This window comes from Bos mutus, chromosome 7, assembly GCF_027580195.1.
Source record: "Bos mutus isolate GX-2022 chromosome 7, NWIPB_WYAK_1.1, whole genome shotgun sequence".
Lineage (NCBI taxonomy): Eukaryota > Metazoa > Chordata > Mammalia > Artiodactyla > Bovidae > Bos > Bos mutus.
The window spans coordinates 21,564,347-21,589,068 of record NC_091623.1 but is presented as its reverse complement, the minus strand read 5'-3'; the positions used below and the strand labels follow the sequence as shown (position 1 = coordinate 21,589,068).

Below are 24,722 nucleotides of genomic sequence, written 5' to 3'. Positions count from 1 at the left end.
GCCAGGTTTCCCTTTCCTTCACCATCTCCTGGAGACTGCTCAAACTCATGTCCATTGAGTGATGCCATCCAACCATCTCATCCCCTGTCTTTCCCTTCTCCTCCCGCCTTCAATCTTTCCCAGCATCAGGGTCTCTTCCAATGAGTTGGCTCTTTGCATCAGGTGGCCAAAGCACTGAGTGTTGGAGTTTCAGCTTCAGCATCAGTCCTTCTAATGAATATTCAGGTTTGATTTCCTTTAGGATTCACTAGTTTGATCTCCATGCAGTCCACGGGACTCTCAAGAGTCTTCCCCAACACCACAATTAAAAAGTATCAATTCCTTGGCACTCAGCCTTCTTTACGGTCCAACTCTCACCTCAATACATGACTACTGGAAAAACTATAGGTTTGACAATATAATTGAGGTGCCTTTTGATTTTTCTTGTGGTATATGCAAAGAGAAATTTTGTTTAAACTTTATGTGGTCAAGTTTATCAATCATTTCCTTTATGACTTCTGCATTTTTATATTTAGAAGGAACTTCCCCACTTCCCCAATATAAACTTTTATCTTAAAAGTGATTCATCCATGTTTTCTGCTACTACTTTCCTGGTTTCAGCTTTACAGTTAGACCTCTGACCTGTCTGGGATTTATTTTGGAGTGGATTTAACATGGAGATACAGCTATTATTTTACTTTCAAATGGTTAAATCAGATGTATCAACACCATTTACAGAATAATAACTACTGCCTCTTGAGAAATCTGTATGCAGGTCGAGAAGCAACAGTTAGAACTGGACATGGAACAACAGACTGGTTCCAAATAGGGAAAGGAGTATGTCAAAGCTGTATATTGTCACCTTGCTTATTTAACTTTTATTCAGAGTACATCATGTGAAATGCCAGGCTGGATGAAGTACAAAGTGGAATCAAGATTGCCAGGAGAAATATCAATAACCTCAGATATGCAGATGACACCACCCTTATGGCAGAAAATGAAGAATTAAAGAGCCTCTTGATGAAAGTAAAAGAGAGTGAAAAAGCTGGCTTAAAACTCAACATTCAGAAAACTAAGATCATGGCATCTGGTCCCACTACTTCGTGGCAAACAGGTGGGGAAGCAATGGAAACAGTGACAGACTTTATTTTGGGGGCTCCAAAATCACTGCAGATAGTGCTTGCAGCCATGAAATTAAAAGATGCTTGCTTCTTGGAAAAGCTATGACCAATCTAGACAGCATATTAAAAAGCAGAGACATTACTTTGCCAACAAAGGTCTGTCTAGTCAAAGCTATGGTTTTTCCAGTGGTCACGTATGGATGTGAGAGTTGGACTACAAAGAAAGCTGAGTGCCAAAGAATTGATGCTTTTGAACTATGGTGTTGTAGGAGACTCTTGAGAGTCCCTTGGACTGCAAGGAGATGCAACCAGTCCGTCCTAAAGAAAATCAGTCCTGAATATTCATTGGAAGGACTGATGTTAAAGCTGAAACTCCAATACTTTGACAACCTGATGCGAAGAACTGACTAATTTGAAAAGACCCTGATGCTGGGAAAGATTGAAGGCAGGAGGAGAAGGGGACGACAGAGGATGAGACGGTTGGATGGCATCACTGACGTGATGGACATGTGTTTGAGTAAGCTCCGGGAGTTGGTGATTGCGGTCCATGGGGTCACAAAGAGTCAGACACGACTGAGCGACTGAACTGAACTGACACTGCTAAGTCGCTTCAGTCGTGTCTGACTCTGTGCGACCCCATAGACGACAGTGCACCAGGCTCCCCCGTCCCTGGGATTCTCCAGGCAAGAACACTGGAGTGGGTTGCCATTTCCTTCTCCAATGCATGAAAGTGAAAAGTGAAAGTGAAGTCACTCAGTCGTGTCCGACTCTGAGCGACCCCACGGACTGTAGCCCACCAGGCTCCTCCATCCGTGGGATTTTCCAGGCAAGAGTACTGGAGTGGGGTGCCATTGCCTTCTCCGAACTGAACTGAACTGACCCACTGACCTGAAATGTCACTTTTATCGTATATGAAATTTTATATGTAATTGAATTTATTTCTTCACTTTCCATTTTATTTTACTAATCTGAATATCTGTGACAGCACCAGTTCATCCTGTTTTAATCACTGTAACTTCATATTTTCATATTGAGAAGAATAAGGTTTATCATTTTTCATCTTTTTCATAAAATTTCTGATGTATGTTCTCCCAGGTGAACTCATCATTTTGATTAATTAAAAAAAATCCAAAATAGTTTACTGATATTTTGATAGTACTTATATTCCATTTATAAGTTAATTTATAGAAAACGATTGTCTCTATGTTATTGAGTCTTCCCACTACTGAACAAGTTATAGATTTCTATTTTTTCAAGGCTTTTCTGTTAGTAGAAATTTTCAGTTTTCTTGATATAACATATATTTTCATGTATAATATTATTGAATGATGTCAGTTACTTGAATCATCATATTTCAGTACTGACATATAAATAGCTTCAAGAAAACAATATGCCATACCATTGCAAAAATTTAGTAACAATAACATATGAAAATAATCAGAGCAAAGGCAACTTCGGTGGAAATAAAATCATTTTCTTTTTAAGAATACAAATAATGTTTTTTTACTTGAACTTATAATAGTTTAGAACACTTCAAATATATTTCATGCCTCTAATAATTGCCAAGTTACCTATTTCACATAAATTGTTTTAATATATGAGAACTTATACTGTTTATTAATGATTACTCAAAAAAAGTTAATTACATTTTTTCCATAGGATCTTCTTTCATAATTCAGTTTCATTATTCATGACAGATTCAAAAAAAAAAAAATCAAGATGTACTACCTGACAGCTCTAGTTAAATAAGTGTTGATTCTCGACCATTAATATGTAGCTTTCTTAATGTATCTTTTCTAAAATACAGTTACTGTGCTTTCTTTCCCTCTTCATAGCCTAAATCAAATTGTAATTGTACTATACTATTTCATCATTAGAAAATTTAAGTAACATCATTTCCTACAGTAAATTCTTTCCAGTGCCCAGGAGGAGCAGGGAACAAGCAAAGGGCAACAGCTTCATGGCACTTCAACTCGAAGAGCCGTATAATCTAGTCCTAGTCCTCATTTATGGACCTAGAAAAACTGCACACTATCTCAGAAGATGTCCATGTAGTTTCTAGAAGTATCAGAAAGAGCCTGGAGCTCCTGACCTCCGGAGCCTCTTTTCAGACACCAGTCTACTCTTACTGCTACAGTAGAGAACTCATCCTTCTCTGAGCTTCCAAACCAGCACCAGTCGCATCCAAGCAAAAGCACAGGGTCAGATATGGTGAATTCCACTCTGAGATTCAGCAATCTGACTCTACCATATAAATTCATTATAACTGATACGATAACCGTTATGTGGCTTTCGTCTTTTAAAAAAAGTATGAAACTGCTAACACTCGCAAGGGTTTTTTACCTTGTCTATCAAATACAGCACAGCGCTGAGCTGTTCATCGGTGTTCTCCGTGGCCACTTTCACGCTGACGCTGTGGAGCACCCTGTTGAGAATGTCGCCGTCCAGGGGCTGCTGCAGCTGATCCGCAAGCCCCCAAAAGGCCTGGGAGTTCGCATCAGAGACGAGAGTGATGTTCGCGGTCCCGTACACTTTATCAACTCTGGCACCCCCTCTCGGGTCAAAAAGCACAATCTGGAAGCGTTTAGGAAATGGATTCAAAGACCCTGTCTCTGGCGTGAGGATGACATCCAGGACAGTAGTTCTCTGGCCAGGCTCAAAGATCAATGTGCCTTCAGTTCTCACAAAGTCTTTCCCAGAAATAGCTGGAGATATGAGAGTACGACCGATGGTCTCGGCGCTCCTCAACTCCTAGAAATTAGACAACATCACTTAAGTGAAACTATAAACCTCTGATCTTGTCCAGAACCAATTTTCTCTTAATCTGATGGGCCACAACACTAGTATTAAGACAGGTGTTGCTTTAAATTTACAGTTTTTGAGTCCATACTAGATGTTCCCTCACTCTGGGACCTCACCAATCTTGTCCTCCAGTGTCAGTGTGACTCTATTTCCTCAAACTACACAAATACCAGATTTTTAGTCTTTGATAATTATGATATTACAAAGAAGTTGCTTTTTTTTCCTTTTATTGTTCAGCTCAGTCACCTTCACATACGCTTTAATCCTTACTAGTCACTTGTGTTATTTCCTTTTCTTCTTTCTTTTTCCATTTCCCTTGATCAGTCGATGTCTTTTCTACTGGTTTCTAAGAACTCATTTATGACTAAGAACGTTAATCATTTGTCATGCAATATAAATGAAACACGGTATTTTATTTTTTTATTTGGCTGTGCCAGGTCTTAGTTGCAGTACACAGGATCTTCCATCTTCATTGTGGCATGCAAGACCCTGAGTTGCAACATGCACTCTCAGTCGTGGCATGCAGAATCTAGTTCCCTGACCAGGGATCAAACCCAGGCCCTCGGCATTCGGAGCTCAGACTTGGCCACTGGCCCACCAAGGTAGTCCCGAAACATTGTATCTTACTGCTGTTAATTTACTATGGTGTTTTGTCTTTCAGTTGTGTATTAAAATATAACCATGTTGTGTTTTTAAAAATTTTTTGTAAATAAAACATGGAATTTTATAATTTTTCTAATCTCCCAAGATAAATTAGAGAGATAAATACACATCATACAGTGATGAGGTTAGGAAAGATAGATGCCTTAGAATAGACCAAGAAACAGAATTACAGAAGAAATGCCATTACTGCCTTACAGAACTTCCCCAGTGGTGAGCCAACTAACAATTTGAAGATGTATGCATCAGATCGTGTACATTCCTGATACAAAGTGTGCTAGGAAGTCACTGGAGGATTCCAGCAGGAGAGTGACACACTTTATTTCTAATTTTCGGGAGCGTTCTGGCTCTTGTGGACAGGTAGGCTGCAGCAGGGGGAGAGGATTGAAGAAGGGAGAAGAGATAGGAGATTTTTTTATTAGTTCCTGCAGAAAAAGGAAATAATGGTAGCTTTGGTTGTATGAGTAGAGAGGGTGAGAAGAGCTCAGACTGGGAATGTATTTAGAAGGTAGAGTCAGCAGGAGTTTCTGATTAATTCAGTGTTGTATGTAAATGAGGAGAAGGCAATGGCACCCCACTCCAGTACTCTTGCCTGGAAAATCCCATGGACGGAGGAGCCTGGTAGGCTGTAGTCCATGGGGTCACTAAGAGTTGGACATGACTGAGCGACTTCATTTTCACTTTTCACTTTCCTGCATTGGAGACGGAAATGGCAACCCACTCCAGTGTTCTTGCCTGGAGAATCCCAGAGACGGGCGAGCCCGGTGGGCTGCTGTCTATGGGGTCGCACAGAGTCGGACACGACTGAAGCGACTTAGCAGCAGCAGCAACAGCAGTATGTACATACTGGGAATGCTGACCTAACTGAAGGTTGGTATACTGTATGTATACTACAGTTATTGTTTTAACTACATTATTAAAATCTGTTTAACATAAAATCAAGATTAGTATTATTGTAACAGAATAGCAACTTGGTTCATAAGTATTTTCTCATACTTACTAGCTACTTGGAAAATTGAATTATATGACTTTCTCTTCTAACAATATCCCCAGCATTCAAAGACAGAAAATGCAAGAGCAATGAAGCAACAGGAAAGTAAATAAAATCAGACCAGAGAGGTAAATTTTTTCTAATTTTTAAAATTAAACCTTATATTTTGACATAATTACAGATTCACATGCACTTACAAGAAATATAAAAGAGTGGTCTCCTCTACCCTTCCCTAATGTCCTTCATAGATATCAATAACATCTTGCATAATTGTATCACAACCAGGATATGAATGTTGATATAGCCAAGATACATTTTCATCACCACAGGGCTCCTCCATGTTGATTTTTATAGTCTTATTAAAATGCTATGAGTTACACGCTAGTGACAGCATGCGTTTTACAAGGAATCATTTGTGAATCATCTAGAAAGAACATAAATGAGTATGATAGAGATATTGGCATTCAGATTCTTCTTTTGGCATTTTCAACTCCCCTTCCAACTGAGTGTATGAACTAGTTTAAAATGGGTCTCAAATCCTTTTTTTTTTTTTATCACTTCTTCCACTCTTTTGCCCTACAAAGTGAGAGCATATGATGGTATATATTTCATGGGAGAAGAAAGAACACATATTTTTTCTCATTTCTCTTACCATCTTAAATGCTTAAAAGGAAAAATGCTAAAATCTCCCAATGAATCAAAATACTTCTTTTCATGCTCATACCACCGCAGGGCTATTTAGAATGGAGTTTATTTCTAGAGTCTCATGTGAGAGAGTTGCATCTTCTGGCTTGCCAAGCTGTAGACTCTGTTACAAAGACAACTTTTCTTCCCGGCAAGCTTCCAGGACAGCTCGCTACCCGCAGCTACCATCCTCACCTCCAATCCCTGACTCACAGGATTGCTACGGCAGGCTGGTGGCACACATGCTGTCTCTTATGCACAGAACGTTCTGTGTGTGAGAGCCACGCAACAGTGACACAAGCAAGCACACGCTGAACAGCACTTGGCATAAAACCACAGCTTAGAAACCCTGAGGCCTAACGTATCCCCAGGCTTGAAATCTGGAAACAAAAGAAGTGGCAGCACTGCCCAGAATGGCAGCTTTCAAACTGTGGGGTTTGGGAGTTATACAAGTCCAGGGGAGGAAAAACAGAGGGCTACGGCAGGCAAGCTCCAGTCTCCACAACCATGCTTCAAAGGGAGCAGGCGTACAGCTTTGTTTCAATGTATTAGAGCTTTGCTCCTAAAATAAAGTTTAAAACATACTACTTCCTCCCTTTCACTTGATGTCACCTAATAGAGAGGATGTTAAAAGTAGCTGTGAGACAGTCTCCTGAACCCGTGGATTTGAAGAAACACAAAGATCACAGGAAACACACAGCTAGTATTTGAAGTCCTAAAGAAGATTTTCAACTAGTTCAGGTAAAAATCAGAACAAAGACCCATACTTTTTGTTTCTGGTCTTACCCAGTTACATCCTGAAGAAATTTTAAATCTCTACAGATTTTTTTCACTTAGGTCATGTTCTAAAATGATAGTCTTTTGTCTTTTTGTTTCTTTTGGAAAAGCTGATTATACAATGTATGTAAGACATTTTGCATTGCATAATCAACTTTTCAAAAAAAAAAAAAAAGACAATAGACTATCATTTTAGAACATGACCTAAGTGAAAAACATTGAACTGTGTCAAAGATAAAGCTTAATGTAATAAACATAATGTGAATTATGATGGTATCATCAGAAAATAGTATATCAAATCTTCTCTGCTTCATGACACACGCCATAGTTAAAGAAGAAGAGCTTCCTGTGTGTTAATACCTGCTCCCTGCTTACCTGGGTACTGAAGTTAACAGACATCATTAGTCCTGCCCCATAGTCTCTGGCCACCTGCAGGCTAATGAGAGTGGCCTTCTTATGAGCCACCGGCAGTCGAGAACCCACAGAGAAGTACACGAGACTTGGAGGTTTATCACGCTGTAATAATTTAATCTGTGCAAATCTGGCACTATTGTTTAGAGCTGCTCCAGCTGTTACTTCATACAGTTCCACAAAAAAATGTATTTCACTTTGAGGTATCTGCCAATGAGTAAAAAAAAAAGGGGGGGGGGACGATAATTACAAATAGATTTCTATTTTAAAATAATTCTGACATTAAGAAATAGCATCATTCATACACACTATTACAGAAATAAATACACATTTAGAGATACAGTCTGTATAATTACAGAATTAAATTCTTACTTAGATTACCATGAGATTTTTTTTTTTTTTCGGTCTTTCTTCAACACCTTTACTCTCTCTGGAAGAGCATCTTACTAGAAAATCAATGTCAGGAGATAATCTATGCATAAACTTCAATAAACAAAAAGGATACACAAAGTATAATTCACACAATGAAAATGTTATCCAGTAGTTAAAAAGAATGAACTATTTCAATATTTTTCAACGTGGATGGATCCAAAAACATGACAATGAGTAAAAGAAATCAAGTTCGATAATGATATACATGCCATGCTACAACAAATGGAAAGTTTTTAATTACATAAAGCTTACTACATCTTGTTACTGGATACACATTTCACTGAAGGGTAAAAAAGAAAACAACACATAAAAGAAAACAAGACACCAGGACAATAGTGATCTCAGCTGGAGGGGTGGCCCTGAGGGTAGGGCAGGGTGTGGAGCTGAAAAAACAGGACAGGGGAGAAAGCAGCTTCAATTCTGTAAGGTTTCATTGTTAAAGGTTTTATATAAATTGGCCAAATATTGATGGGTTAATTTAGTGGTCTCAGGCATTATTCAAAATTTCCCTAAATTCAGTATCAAGAAATCTAAATTTAGTCCGTTGATTATGCTTTGGTCATGTTTTCCCTCGGTTCTGTGTCAACAATCTCAGATAATTTATTTTCTAAAGCCTGCATTCAATTCTGTAACATACTGTTAATCACCTGTTTTTACTTATTTTCTCTTACATAATAATTAAGAAATCTTAGCATCATTTTTAGCTTCCTAGCATAACTCCAAGAAGCTAAGCTGATACATTTTCAACTGTGTGTTTCACTGTCTAACTTGATATAACGCATCCTTCTTTTCTATCAGCAAGGATCTTAGTAATAGTTTGTTTTGTGATCATTTTAATGAGAATCATTATGTCATGAAACAATACAACAAATTCTTCAGTATTATTCAAAATGATTTATATCTTAGTAGCACAGTAAATGAACCGAATCTCTTTTTATTGTCTGAAGAAACATATTTAGTTTTCATGTGATATAGATTTTCTTTATTTTGCTGATTAACTCTCAGTAAATGTTGAAATGAAGGTAAATATGTTTTCCCTGCTTTTGGCAACTAAATTGGTATACAATAAATGGCAGCACTTGAAAAGTATAGGTAACTATATTCAACAACTATTATTCTCTAATGGCCAATGAGCTTGAGGTCACAATAATTTCATTTCACTAAGAACTTCAGAATATTACATTTCAACAAACTCTTGCCTTTTCTTCAGTACAGTATTTCTTCTCATTGTGATGATGATTAAAACATTACTTATAACTACTCTGAGTCAAAAAATATGTTGTAATCTAAGTAGGGAACCATAGAAATTGAACAAATGTACAGATGGGTGCCAACACATAATTAGAAGAGACAAAAGGAATCTTTCAGTCTAACAACAGAATACTCTGTTCAAAGACTATGCCTGAAGTATACTGGGAAAGCAAAACTCACAGATGGTTATCTGAACCTCTCTGGACCTAAATATGACTGGAGACCTCACAAGAACTCAAGTTCCTTCCCTAGTTAGGTCAGCAGCATTCCAAGATGATCTTTTGCCCAACTAGTATAAAATAATTTTTTTGTGGGCCCAGACCTGCTCAGAAGCAAGTAAAGTAATAAATAGCAAGATCTTACTTAAATAGTTCTTAAAGAAATATGTGCAACAAATGTTTCAACAATCTGTTTAGTTTAAATGGACTTTGTGGGTTAAGAAATGCATCCTAAGTTTATTAACTATGACCTTCATACATTTTGCTAATATAGACCATATGATAGAACCATAAGATACCCAGCAGAGAAAGAGTGCATGAACTGGAATTCAAAAGATGAATTCTAATCTTTACTGAGTAATCAACCTGGGGAAAGTTACTTAAGTTCTTTATAAATTGAAAATAAAAAAACTGAATGACTATAGGAATGATAATTAGAGATACGGACACGACTGAGCGACTGAACTGAAGACTAGAAAAACATTACGTTGAGCGTCGGGAGACAGGCTGAACTTAGGAAAAACCGCCGTCAGTCAGAGGTGCGACTCCACAGATGAAAGCATGCATTGTGTTAACTGTATTGTGTTGTCACTCACCTACTACTAGTGTTGATGTGGCTACTACTCGGCTCCACTCCCATCCATTCTGAATAGCAGCAATACCAAGCCACCCTATGAAGAGCCAACTCCTTGCTGAGAACCATGTGAAATGCCTCTCATTCATTATCTCGTTTAATATAACGGCCCTGTTATTAACTCCACCAAGTCTGAGAAGCTCAGGAAACCTTAGCAACTTGTCTGATGTCACAAGCTATTTAGTGCAAGAGTCAAAATTTGAACCCAGGTCTTCTATCATCTTATGTATGCACCTAACAGAAGCAGAAGATATTAAGAAGAGGTAGCGAGAATACACAGAACTATACAAAAAAGATTTTAATGACCAAGATAACCACGATGATGTGATCACCCACCTAGAGCCAGACATCCTGGAATGCGAAGTCAAGTGGGCCTTAGGAAGCATTACTATGAATAAAGCTACTTGGAGGTGAAGGAATTCCAGCTGAGCTATTTCAAATCCTAAAAGATGATGCTGTGAAAGTGCTTCACTCAGCACGCCAGCAAATTTAAAAACTCAGCAGTACACAGGACTGGAAAAGGTCAGTTTCATTCCAATCCCAAAGAAGGGCAATGCCAAGGAATGTTCAAACTACCACACAATTGCACTCAATTCACATGCTAGCAAGGTAATGCTCAAAAGTCTCTCAAGGTAGGCTTCAACAGTATGTGAACCAAGAACTTCCAGATGTACAAGCTGGATTTAGAAAAGGCAGAGGAACCAGATTAAAACTGACAATATTTGCTGGATCATGGAGACAGCAAGAAAATCCAGAAAAACATCTACTTCTGCTTCACTGACTATGCTAAAGCCTTTGACTGTATGCATCACAACAAACTGTGGAAAATCCTTCAAGTGATGGGAATACCAGACCACCTTATCTGCCTCCTGAGAAATCTGTATTCAGGTAAAGAAGCAACAGTTAGAACCGGACATGGAACAATGGACTGGTTCCAAATTGGGAAAAGAGTACATCAAGGCTGTATATTATCACCCTGCTTATTTAACTTTTATGCAGAGTACATCATGTAAAATGCCAGGGTAGATAAAGCACAAGCTGAAATCAAGATTGCCAAGACAAATATCAATAACCTCTGGTATTCAGATGACACCACTCTCATGGCAGAAAGCAAAGAGGAACTGAAGAGCCTCTTGATGGTGGTAAAAGAGGAGAGTGAAAAAGCTGGCCTAAAACTCAACATTCAAAAAACTAAGATCATGGCATCTGGTCCCATTACTTCATGGCAAATAGATGGGGAAAAAAAATGGAAACAGTGACAGACTTTATTTTCTTGGGCTCCAAAATCACTACAGACAGTGACTGCAGTAATGAAATTAAAAGACACTTGCTCCTTGGAAGAAAAACTATGACAAACCTAGACAGCATATTTAAAAACAGAGACATTACTTTGCTGACAAAGGTCCATATAGTCAAAGCTATGGTTTTTCCTGTAGTCATATATGGTAGTGAGAATTGGACCATACAGAAGGCCGAGTGCCAAAGAATTGATGCTTTCGAACTGTGGTGTTGGAGAAAATGCTTGAGTGTCTCCTGGACAGCAAGGAGATCCAACCAGTCAATCCTAAAGGAAATAAATCCTGAATGTTCATTGGAAGGACTGATGCTGAAGCTGAAACTCCAATAGTTTGGCCACCTAATGCGAAGAACTGACTCATTGGAAAAGACCCTGAAGCTGGGAAAGATTGAAGGCAGGAGGAGAAGGGGACAACAAAGGAAGAGATGGTTGTACGGCATCACCAACTAAATGGACATGAGTTTGAGCAAATTCCAGGAGATGGTGAAGCCTGGCGTGCTGCAGTCCACGGGGTCACAAAGAGTCAGACACAACTAAGCACCTGAACAACAACAAAACTGAAGATGTGGGAGACATACTGGAGGAAGTGATATTTTTATTTGTCCTTAAGGGAGAGTTAGGAAATGTTGAGTTGTGGGGCTTGAGGAAGGCATAAGACTATTTGGACAAATGCAGAGAGGAGGACTTAAATGTTATCAAGTAGAATAACATGACCAAAAGTTTTGAATATTGAAATTTCAGTTCCTTTTCTTCAGGGCAATAGAAAGCATAGCAACTGATCAAACTCCCACTCCAGAAAAGCAAAATATAATATTTGTATAAATTAGGAGTTTGGGATTAGTACATATGCACTACTATACAGAAAACAGGTATATAGGACCTACTGTATGGCACAGAGAATTATACTTGTTACCTTGCAATACCTAAATGGAAAAGAATATGAAGGCAAATACACACACACACACACACACACGTATGTTATTGTTTAGTTGTTTATTCATGTCCAGCACTTTGTGACCCCATCAGGTGGCTCTGTCTGTGGAATTCTCCAGGCAGGAATACTGGAGTGGGTTGCCATTCTCTTCTCTAGGGCATTTTCCTGACCTAGGGATAGAACCCAGTTCTCTAGCAATGAATGTGGATTCTTTACCACCTGAGCCATCAAGGAAGCCCACATGTACATATAAACTAACACATCACTGTACATTAAGTATATTTCAATTTCAAAATTTTTAAAAATGAAATTCTTGGATAAAAAGTCAGTGGGAACCCAATATTTTAAACTTGTTTTCTAGCTCCATCACTACCAAGATGGTTCACAGCCACAGCTGTGTCAACCATCAACTCTCATGCCTATCTCCAGAACAAAGACTCAGATCTCTGAAACGCTGATGAAAGAAATCAAATCCTTGGATGTCTTAGAGCAGAAAAAGTCAAGATGGCTCTAAAACACAGGTTATTGCTATAAAGCAAATAAGTATCCAGAGATGTTAAAGCAATATGAAGAGACACAAGGGTAGCTTAGTAGATCTTTCAGTGTCTATGATATGACTATTGAAGAAGAATTGGGCATCAGAGGATGAGATGGCTGGCAGGCATCACCAATGCAATGAACATGGCCTTGGGCAAACTCTGAAAGATGGTGAGGGACAGGGAGGCCTGGTGTGCTGTAGTCCATGGGGTTGCAAAGAGTCAGACACAACTGGGCAACTGAACAATAAGAAAAGCAAAAATAAAAGTATTTAGTAAACAATTAAAATTAGATGAATTTGAATCTATAACATAATGGTACTTAAAGGTGAAAAATTTTAATGGTTAAAATGAAAAATGTGAGTGTAATAGTGTATAATTAATATTTTATTAGTTTTAATGTATAGGGTAATGTTAGCATATCAATAAAGTTATGCCTTTAATTAAGTATATATTGATTTATTAGTGAATGGTAAACATTCTCTGTGCATGTATGTAGGAAGGAGTTAATAAGAAATGCTAGTAAGACAATCATTTCTATAAAAAATACAAATTGTACCAAAAATAGGAATAAATTTTTAGGACCTGTGAAATGCATGCAAATGAAAACATGTCAGAAGTTAAAGAGTACTTCATACAGAAGGTGAAAGATGATGCAATTTTATGTTCATTCAAATACGATAGAACAGATGAACTGGAAAGATGCACTAAGGTCACAAATTTGTTATCTCATTTCTTTTCAATTTGTGCCACATTCCTTGGCATGTGGGACCTTACCTGGGATCAAACCCATGGACCGTGCATGGGAAGGCAGAGTCTTAACAACCAGACTGCTGAGGAAGTCCCTGTTATCTCATTGCTTATGAAGTAGAGCCTCCAGCTTGCCCTCACAAATATAACAAGATATTAACAAGGCAGGTCTATCTTTTTTAAATTTCAGGTCTATCTTTTCAGTGCCCCTATAGACCGGCTCAATGTTTGACGGTGACAGGGCAATGGTTAAGGTTGAAGCGGCACTGCAAGATTTAAAGAACAAATCACTCTGTGGAAAACACATGGAGCTGAAAACATTAACTTGTAAAGCATGAACTTAAAAAAACATGTTGATCTCACAAGCCACGTCATAAAGTGGATCTCAATCCACTGTCCAGCAATTCTCATTTGAAACAGCTTCAGACAAGCATTAGGATCTGTGGTCCTAACAAAGAACAAAGTGATGATAACCAAGTAACCTGAAGTGATCTGAGATGAGTGGTCTTTCTCTTCTGCAACCATCAAAATCCCTACAATTCTGGGAAGATATGAAACTATGTATTACTGTAACCTTAGAGAACATCAATACAACTGCTTCAGAAATTCTCAGAAAGTAGAAAACCAAGTAGACAAAAAAAAATGAATGAAGAGTTAAATCTACAAGATTATTATTTAGAATGGGTTTAACTACAGCTACCCATTTGGAAAAAATTTTATTTGTGCAATGCTTTTTGTGCTGTTTAAAGTTTTTGGCATGTACAAAAAAATCATGATACTTTTGAACATTCAAAATATTATGGCTAGTTTTGCATTAAATATTTGAGTTTAATACATTAAGTGGTAGACAAGGAACAAATGCTACTGAGTGATCCTTGGACATTAAAGTATCATAGAATAGTCATTTTTAAAAAGTGACACATGATTACTAAATGACTAAATCTCTGTTAGAGCCTCAGCGGCCAATACCATTTGAATAATGCAGATTCCATTAGAATGAGGAGAGGAACGCCTGGCTCCTGGGGGTCATGTGCAACATGAACCAATAGAAATTGATCCAAAGACTCAGTGAGCATGGCCTCTGTGCCCTTTGGTAGATCAGAGCTGACCTCCCTAACTAAATGGATGGTGAATGAGAGAACTTTCATGTTAAGGATGAAATCTGTGGATACAATACAATGTAACCAAATCTATAGACATGATAAAAGGAAAAGAACTAAACATTCAGAGTAATCAGAAATAATACTAATCGGGCTGAAAATGACTCAAGGAACCGTTTACCCGTGAGCAGTTGGGCCAGGAAGGATCTTAGAAATGACAAGAAATAGAATGTAAAAAACTGATGGGCTTTTTTATTACTGAGATACAAGTGACTTACAACATATATAAGTCTCAGGTGTACAACCGATGAGCTTATTTACAGAAACTCAAAGAGACTCAGACATCGCAGCTAGGCGGACACAAAGACTCTCCACGTAATGTATGCACGTATACGTGTCAACAAAGTAGCTTGAAAATGAGTAATTCTAAAGAAGTACAATCAGCATTCTACCACACCGGGCCTCATTGTTTCTTACCTTTCCAGGCTTGAGCTCAATGCTGATGAAGCACTCTGTTTGACCTGCTCTGCAGACAGTGGTCCCTGATACAGACAGAAGCTCATCCGCCAGGCTCACACCATCTTTCTGGAGCACAGCAGCTGTTTTGTTAAATGTGACTCGCCAAAAGACCTCGACATCTTCAAAGGCTCTAGGAACAAAGAAAAACCTATGCCAGTGCAGTCACAGATTGCATTATTCCTGACGCTAATGTAGAATATATTACCATTACGTCTGGAGTGAACCTCTTCATCCAATACCAGCATTATCTCTCCCACTGATAATGTTGAAAATAACCAGTTCTGCCCACTACAGTTAAGAAATTAAGGCCAGAGTTTACGTGGCATTCTTTGACCACACTCCATTCAGTAACGGTTAAGTACTTATTGAAATATAATTCTGGATACTATGTACCAGAAATATGAAAATAAAAATTATAGAGAACCATTGCCTTGAAGTAAACGTTCCTCATTTGTCTTTTAACAAGAATCTTTCTAAAGGAAAAACACTACTGCTAAAAATGGTCGTTACTATAAAAGACAAGAGATGATCTATCCTTTCTGACAATATTTAGACACAAAATGGAAAAGGTAACACTGACACACGCAACGGTGTGCATCCCAAGTGCCCGTACATCATGAACACACCGATGTGCGCTATACTGTATTAAGTTGTAAGCAAAATACTGGAACTCTAAATCTTCCTAAATAGTAAATGGTTGTATACGCAGCATGACAGAGAATAGTAAACATGATGAAGCAATGACTGACATAATCTGACATCTGTATGGTACTTCACAAAGTACTAAATGTTCAAGGCAGCCCTAATCAGGGCTCAGTCACGTCCGACTCTTTGCAACCCCATGAACTATACCCTGCCAATCTCTTCTGTCCATGGGGTTTTCCAGTCAAGAATACTGGAGTGGGTTGCCATTTCCTACTCCAGAGAAACTAGAGTATTTGAACACTGACATCAAATTCCGCATCACTTTCTTCTATCAACATTTCATCCTGCTTCTACCATTTTATAAATGCAAATTAAACACCATGTAGACACACAGGATGTTATGTCTTCTACATAGATACAAACAAAACCTGTTTGGCTGCCTTGTAACGGTAAGACGCAGACTGCTCGTCTCAGTTTCTTCACCCAGCTCCAGTCTACTCTGGGACTCCTCACTGAATCCTATGATGCCATTGTGAAGATCACTCCCTGAAAAGAAAAATAGAAGATGATGATATACCAAAGACTTTAAAAGATCTCTGTTTCCCCCATCTATCCAGCTCAGATGGTATAAAAGTGAGAAGTTCACAAGTGAACGGGGCAGGCAGGAGCTACAACTTTTAAAAGATCTTTACCCAAAACAGACTAGAATCAAAATGATCACGTCAAGGTAGTTGACACTGTGAGAGCAAAGGACCAAAAGAAAGCAAGCATCAAAGCCTGCTGCCCACACCGATACACGCTCATCTCTCTCTGATGAGGCTCTACTTTTTATTTCAGTCCTTGATACTGCTGTTTAAAGTCAGCACATCCTGATAGAATATAAGTTCTACTGAGTAGCAATTGTTTTCTTTAGTGCTGTATCCCTCATACTAAGAACAGTGTCTAATAAATATTTAGTGAATACATGACCTTCATCTGATTAGTTTACTTCCCTATAAGAAAGCTGACCAAAAGACCACTGATGTTAAACATTTGATTATTTTCCCCAGAGAAAAACGGAATTATTAAGGAACTCTTGGGAATCTCAGAGTAAAAGAAAACTCCTCCGAGCAACTCTTGAGGTTGGAGGCACCATCATACTACACAACTGTGTCAAAAACTGGAACAAACCCACAGCCCACACCATGCTGAAGTAGTCACCCCAAACCCTGGCCAACACGTAAGCTAGCTTCTCAGACAAGAGACATTATCGGTAAACAGCTCCTGCTGCTTTCTATTTCTCAAGAAGCCAGTTTTGCAAAGTGATCCTAAAAGCAATGACCCAGCGGAATCAGCCTCAAAAACCACTTGTACCCATCACCCTGAAACCTGAAACTCCAAGCAGACAGAACTTCTGCAAGGAAACAGAAAACTACGATCTGTCTCGCAAGTGTGAGTAAATGTGGAGCCTGCAGCTTAGGGACACGCAGATGATGGACCACTCTTGTCCTGGTGCCTCGTGGGTGTTTTGTCTCAGCCATTGCCCATCCTCATCCTCACTAATCACGACTACGACTGCGTCTTAGTCCTGCATTGGGACCTGACCTTAAGTCTTTTTCTTCAGCAGCAATTCTTCTCTTGTCACTTTGAGTACGAATTTGGTCTCTCAATTAATAACAAACAGATTATAACCATCTCAAAGCAGAACTTGCATTTTCTTTTTCAATGTAATAGTGACTAGCATGGTCTTAAGGAGTATAATACTTTCCTTGCAGCATCTACAATGATAAACTTCATGTCCAGTTTCTAGTAAGATGAATCAAGACTTCCAGAGTGCCAATGATCAGAAACAAAACTAAATAAACTATTTTCCCCTGATTTATCTTGAGCGTTTGTTCTAATATCTAAATGTGAAATGATTATGAAGGTTAAAGATAAGAGGAATCAGCAAAATTAATGATATAGTTAAAAGATAAATACTAATTTAAAATAAAAAGCCAGGTAAGGAGGAGAAGACAGGAACATTCACAGACAGAGTAAGGGAACTCAGGGTATTTGACATGCAGAAGTGCTGATGAATTACACCACATGACTCTAAGAGGAGTCAATCATTTGCCACGTGTGTACGATGTTTGGTGTTAGGCAGAGAAGAAAAACATTAGAGAACTTCATTGAGGCTCATCTGACTGGTAAGTTAGGTTCAGAGCTGGTTGATGGGAATTGCCTGGTGAGTTAGACTCAGAGCTGACCTATGGGTAAGCACTGGTATGCCATACTGACATAGTATTAGTGAACCATGTTGGTATGCGTCGGTATGCCAAACTGACTGAGGAGCACGTCCATTCCAGTTGGAACACAGCTACTGTCCTGAGTCCCTAAGGGACCCTAACCACAAGCCTAACCAGTACAACATCTCCCCATGATCCAGTAACTAATGGAGTAACGCTTGGGAGAGCAAAAAGCCTCCATCAACTATTGTGATTGGTCTGTGCCTCTGTCAAACTACTTGCTAAATATTTTGACTGTCAACTCTGATCTTATTCAAATAAATATAACAAAATATCTATGTCATGGAATGGGGGAAGAAACTGTTGATTTAATTTTAAAAGAAATATATAGGTGGTATCAAGCTAATGTGAATCAAACTCAGTAAATAACTTGGAGAATTGAATCCGCATTTACAATATTCAATAAACTGGATGATTAGGAATAAATGATAATTCTAATTGGTATAATTTTGCAGGGTAACATAAATGGGATGATGTTGGGTATAAGAGGAAGTTACACAATTGCAAAATTATGACTGAATTATAACTGAACAGCTAAAATGAAATTCTAGGAAACACCAAATCTTGCAAATGGAATATAAACATGTTTATTCTAAAAGTTTCCTTTTTTTTAAAAAAAAAAGAAACATAAAGCATAGACTGCTGCCGCTAGTTGCTGTTAAGTCACATCAGTCATGTCCAACTCTGTGCGACCCCTTAGACGGCAGCTCACCAGGCTCCCCCATCCCTGGGATTCTCTACGCAAGAACAGTGGAGTAGGTTGCCATTTCCTTCTCTAGTGCATGAAAGTGAAAAGTGAAAGTGAAGTCGCTCAGTCGTGTCTGACTCTTTGCAACCCCGTGGACTGCAGCCTACCAGGCCCCTCCATCCACGGGATTTTCCAGGCAAGAGTACTGGAGTGGGTCGCCAGTGCCTTCTCCAAGAGCATAGACACTAAATGATTTAATCAGGGCCTCTGAATTAATGGTTGAGCTAAGTCAAAATTATATACTTCATGATTTTTAATTTTCTTTCCACTATACTGTTCTATTATAGTGCCATCTGAAACTCTAAAACACTGTGTAAAACTCATTAATGTTTATACAAAAGGGTAGATCAGGTAAGAATCATGAGCTAGCCTTGTCAATATTCTAATTAGCATAAGTTTATTGACAGGTTGAGCTAATCCACTTAAAGAAATACAGTATGATTTCAGAGGAAAATTGCAAATCATCACTAAAAAATTTTCAAACATGCACATATATACAACACACATATTCCCAATAGTACAAACGTTATATAAACTACATTGGTTCAAAAGCAGAACAAAAGGGAATAGTTATAATCTCTTTCCCAACAGATACAAAGAATTTTCTGACAATGACATCTTAGACTTTGCAACGGATTAATAAAAGTGGTTGGGAAATTCAGAATGAGATTTCAAAACAGGACAGGCAATCATGTTGGGGTGATTAAATTAGGTATTTTCCAGAAGACATACATGAACTTAAGCATTTTTAAGGGTTTCTGTATATTGTCAAAGTACAGATGTATAGAATGTTTAGTTAGCTCTGAGCTAAGTGACATTTACAGTCCGTTAAACTCTAGCCTGGCATCTCAGAACAACGTGATGAGTTTTGTTAGGGTTTCATGCCACCAGAAAACAAAGTTTTAATGATTCACTATGAGTGATCTCCCTGGTGGCTCAGACGGTAAAGCGTCTGCCTACAATGAAGGAGACCCAGGTTCAATCCCTGGGTTGTGAAGATCCTCTGGAGAAGGAAATAGCAACCCACTCCAGTACTCTTGCCTAGGAAATCCCATGGATGGAGGATTGTGGTAGGTTACAGCCCATGGGGTCGCAAAGAGTCAGACACGACTGAGCAACTTCTATGGAATCTATGAGTGATTCAAGTAATTCACCTTCTTAAATTAAATTTAAGCTAGAATAATCTTATTACAAATTCTGTACCACAAAGGCACATGTTTAACCCCATCACTCCAAATATATACCTGTAATAATGATCATGGCAAAATCTGCAAAGCCAGCGTCATCCTCTCCCTTCACGATCTGTGCTCCCCCTTGTGGGTCTGTGAGAAACACGTAGAAGAATTCCTGTCCCTCGGGATCACCATCATCCAGAATTGCAATCGACACTTTACGTTCTCTTTCTCCATCTACAAACGCAAGGATGAGAGTCTGCGCTCTAAAATCTTCTTCTTCGGTTGCCCATGTCAGGTTGGAAATCCCACGGCTGTCAGGAAAGGGCAGTGCGTTTGGTTCCTTCTGAGCAGATCTTTCACCAAAAGTTCTGACTGTTACGCTGACATTGCCAGCAGACCCGCCAGTTCTCCGGACAAGAACCTCTGCAGCGTTCAACGTGCCATTCTCCATTTCCTCTTCGACGTAAACAACAGGGGGCCCAAGACTAAATGTCCCATGAACGGAGGTATCTGTACTTACAGTGGCCGCGTTAGGCTTCTCAGACATGGCAGAGGTCCCAGCAAGGGTGACAAGGTTCTCAGGGATGGGAGGTACGCCAGCCACCTCCGTAACCACAGCGACCACGTCGGTGGGCTGTGGAATGGCAGTAATCTCGGTTGTGTCAGGGTGTGTGGTGGCAGAGTCGGTTTCCAGAGGAAGGGCTGTGTCCACTGCTGTGGTCACAGCTGTCTTGGCGAAAGAAGTATCCGTTCCTGCCAACTCATCATTATCCAATATTGTGATCACTGCCACGCTGAAATCTTGATTCAGGCGTGGTCTCCAATTAGCATCAAATTTTGGCAATCCTTGAATTTCCACTGAAGTTAAATTAATGTAAAAAATTTCTTCTATCTCAGGAAGCTCATCATCAATAATAATTATTTCAAAATCAACTTCAACTTGGAATTTTTGGAAAAGCAGCTCCCCATTCTGAACAGGCTCAAAGTCTTCCTGGGGCTTTGCCCTCCCTGCAGCTGTCTGATAGGAAACTTTAATAAGCTCCCCGTGGAATCCAAACAGTCTTTGTACATGTAATCTGATCATCTGTGTATCCTCCGACACGATGATATTTCTTGAACTGGGCGAAAACTGAAAGACTCCCATTGGTTCAATTTCAGCAACAGTGAAACCTGACCTGGGGGTAAAAAAAATTAAACCATGAGAGAACTGATAAAAAAACAGGGCTACCACTTGCAGAGAGTCATCTTTCACACGTGGAAGATGCTGCTCATGAGGGCATCTTAAAAATGACATGCCCTTTCAAATTCCGTAAAACCCTACTAACTTATTGATGAATAGACCAGAGCACAAGAAATGAACCGACAGGAGCTGCAGTGGCAGGTGACAGGACCTAACAAGTGTTAGCAAGCTGAGGCGCTCAGAGGCCTCTGGCCTGTTTCTCCAATCACCCCACAGCAGCTCTTTGAAGGATCTGAAATGGCAGGTTCTCTCTCACGATCAGCACACCGGGGACCAAAATCAAAGTCTCACAGTCAGGATGTCGATCTACCAGGCAGGAAGAGTTGCCCCTCCTAGATGTAAAAAGCCTTGCTGGTTTCAACTGGCCAGAAATGGGACTATTCTCTCACACAAATGTTGCTAAAATCTTATACATGAATTGGAAGAGTCATCCATGATTGATACTGATCTGTTCTTAGTGCTTTCATGTGGAATCCTGTGGGCTTCCCTGGTGGCTCAGCTGCTAAAGAATCCGCCTGCAATGCGGGAGACCTGGGTTCAATCCCTGGGTTGGGAAGATCCCCTGGAGAAGGGAAAGGCTACCCTCTCCAGTATTCCGGCCTGGAGAATTCCATGGACTGTATAGTCCATGGGGTCACAAAGAGTCAGACATGACTGAGAGACTTTCACTTCACTTCATGGAATTCTGTTGTGATTTAATCAGTTATCTCAGAAGTAACACTGGTAGCCCATCAGCCTAATCCAGACTAATCCATGTTAAATCAAAAGCCATACTGAATTACACCAACCAATATCTCCCATACATAAACGTGTAAACAAATATACTTGAACACGCACTGGTTTTGCCCACACACTTTTCCCAGTTTCCACATACATAAACTAAAGAACAGGAAGATTATGTAACTTGCCCAAAGTCACACAGCAAGTAAGTGACTGAGGCAGGATTAAACCCAGGAGTCTGGCTGGCTCTAAGATCTGTTCTCTGCTGTTCTGATCAAGCCTATCCCACATGTGAGAAAAGTCAACTGCTTTTGGCTGGGACATATTTACCTGCAAATATATGGGCATAAATTTAACTCAAAAGTCACAGTATAATCCTACTATGATTTCTTATTCTTACTCTTTGTCTCTAAGGAAAATCAGGTATTTGGGCTATCCTTTCAGAAGACAGTTCCCTTTTAAAATAGATGGCTTTGCCTTATGGTTCTTACTGGAGATGGTACCCCAAGCCAACATTCTCGAGTCAGAGGTCATGATAAACTCTCTTCATGCAAGCAGTGTGTGGTGTGGCATCTTTGGCATCCAGGCCATGTGTTGCTCTGAACTAAAACTGGTTTTGCCTTTGCTTCAAGGAGAAAAATCCTTCTGTCTTTTTTGTTTGAATCAGTAAATTCCAGCTTATCCCTCGGGGACTTTCTTGGCTGAAAATCAAGGGGTCTTACCGAAGCTGGGCCCCACCGGGGACACTGCTCTGCACTCCAGAGAGGTGAACGACAAAGGCCTCCAGCCGCCCAGGGCTTGGGTGTGTCCAAAGCAAGACTCTTTTACTTTCTTCTCCATGGGAAAAGGAAAGCCTCCCTGACAGGGAACAGGAAAAAGGAAGCAGGGTTTCATTTCTCTGAGTTCTTAAATTGGGATTCAACTCTTAAACATATAGTGAAATCTTTCCTTTTCCAAAATTCTATGACGGTCTACAAAAGATAAAACATTTAAAAAGTCAGTGGTGGGGGCAGGGTGTAAATAAATTTAGAGGAAGCTCCGTAGACCACATAAACCTTGCCTTCAATCCTGTCTACTCTACAAGGTAGAAGTCAAACCATCCAACACTGGCATGTCACTGACCCTCACAGAACTAATGGTATAACTACAAAATAAAGTAGATAAATAACAGCTGCTTTACTGTCAGAAATTTCAGTTGAACACATACATAGATATAAGAGTGCGTCTTTTTTGATTATTGTATTGGGACTTCCCTATAGCTCAGATTAAATTGAAGAAAGTAGGGAAAACCACTAGACCATTCAGGTATGACCTAAGTCAAATCCCCTATGATTATGCAGTGGAAGTGAGAAATAGATTTAAGGGACTAGATCTGATAGAGTGCCTGATGAACTATGGACGGAGGTTCATGACATTGTACAGGAGACAGGGATCAAGACCACCCTCAAGAAAAAGAAATGCCAAAAAGCAAAATGGCTGTCTGAGGAGGCCTTACAAATAGCTGTGAAAAGAAGAGAAGTGAAAAGCAAAGGAGAAAAGGAAAGATATACCCATCTGAATGCAGAGTTCCAAAGAACAGCAAGGAGAGATAAGAAAGCCTTCCTCGGTGATCAATGCAAAGAAATAGAGGAAAACAACAGAAGGGGAAAGACTAGAGATCTCTTCAAGAAAATGAGAGATACCAAGGGGACATTTCATGCAAAGATGGGCACAATAAAGGACAGAAATGGTATGGACCTAAAAGAAGTATAAGATATTAAGAAGAGGTGGCAAGAATACACAGAAGAACTGTACAAAAAAGATCTTCACGACCCAAATAACCACGATGGTGTGATCACTCACCTAGAGCCAGACATCCTGGAATGTGAAGTCAAGTGGGCCTTAGAAAGCATCACTACGAACAAAACTAACGGAGGTGATGGAATTCCAGTTGAACTATTTAAAAACCTAAAAGATAATGCTGTGAAAGTGCTGCACTCAATATGCCAGCAAATTTGGAAAACTTAACAGTGGCCACAGGACTGGAAAAGGTCAGTTTCCATTCCAATCCCAAAGAAAGGCAATGCCAAAGAATGCTCAAACTACTGCACAATTGCACTCATCTCACATGCTAGTAAAGTAATGCTCAAAATTCTGCAAGCCAGGCTTCAGCAGTACGTGAACTGTGATCTTCCAGATGTTCAAGCTGGTTTCAGAAAAGGCAGAGGAGCCAGAGATTAAATTGCCAACATCCACTGGATTATCGAAAAAGCAAGAGAGTTCTAGAAAAACATCTACTTGTGCTCTACTGACTATGCGCTTTGATTGTGTGGATCACAATAAACTGTGGAAAATTCTGAAAGACATGGGAATACCAGACCACCTGACCTGCCTCTTGAGAAATCTGTATGCAGGTCAGGAAGCAACAGTTAGAACTGGACATGGAATAACAGACTGGTTCCAAATAGGAAAAGGAGGACGTCAAGGCTGTATATTTTCACCTTGCTTATTTAACTTATATGCAGAGTACATCATGAGAAACGCTGGGCTGGATGAAGCACAAGCTAGAATCAAGATTGCTGGGAGAAATATCAATAACCTCAGATATGCAGATGACACCACTCTTACGGCAGAAAGTGAAGAAGAACTAAACAGCCTCTTGATGAAAGTGAAAGAGGAGAGTGAAAATGTTGGCTTAAAGCTCAACATTCAGAAAACTAAGATCACGACATCCAGTCCCATCACTTCATGGGAAATAGATGTGTAAACAGTGGAAACAGTGTCAGACTTTATTTTGGGGGGCGTGCAGCCATGAAGTTAAAAGACGCTTACTCCTTGGAGGGAAAGTTACG

The 24,722-nt window shown here is 39.4% G+C and overlaps 1 protein-coding gene across 1 annotated transcript in view; it reads right to left on the bottom strand.

Moving 5' to 3' along the window:
• ADGRV1 (adhesion G protein-coupled receptor V1) overlaps window positions 1-24,722 on the bottom strand; it is a 542,489-nt gene that overhangs the window by 307,673 nt on the left and 210,094 nt on the right. The window contains 6 exon segments of the mRNA XM_070373127.1: window positions 3,444-3,851; window positions 7,390-7,632; window positions 15,055-15,226; window positions 16,170-16,287; window positions 20,001-21,106; window positions 22,614-22,749. Of these exon segments, the coding sequence (XP_070229228.1) occupies window positions 3,444-3,851; window positions 7,390-7,632; window positions 15,055-15,226; window positions 16,170-16,287; window positions 20,001-21,106; window positions 22,614-22,749 (2,183 nt within the window).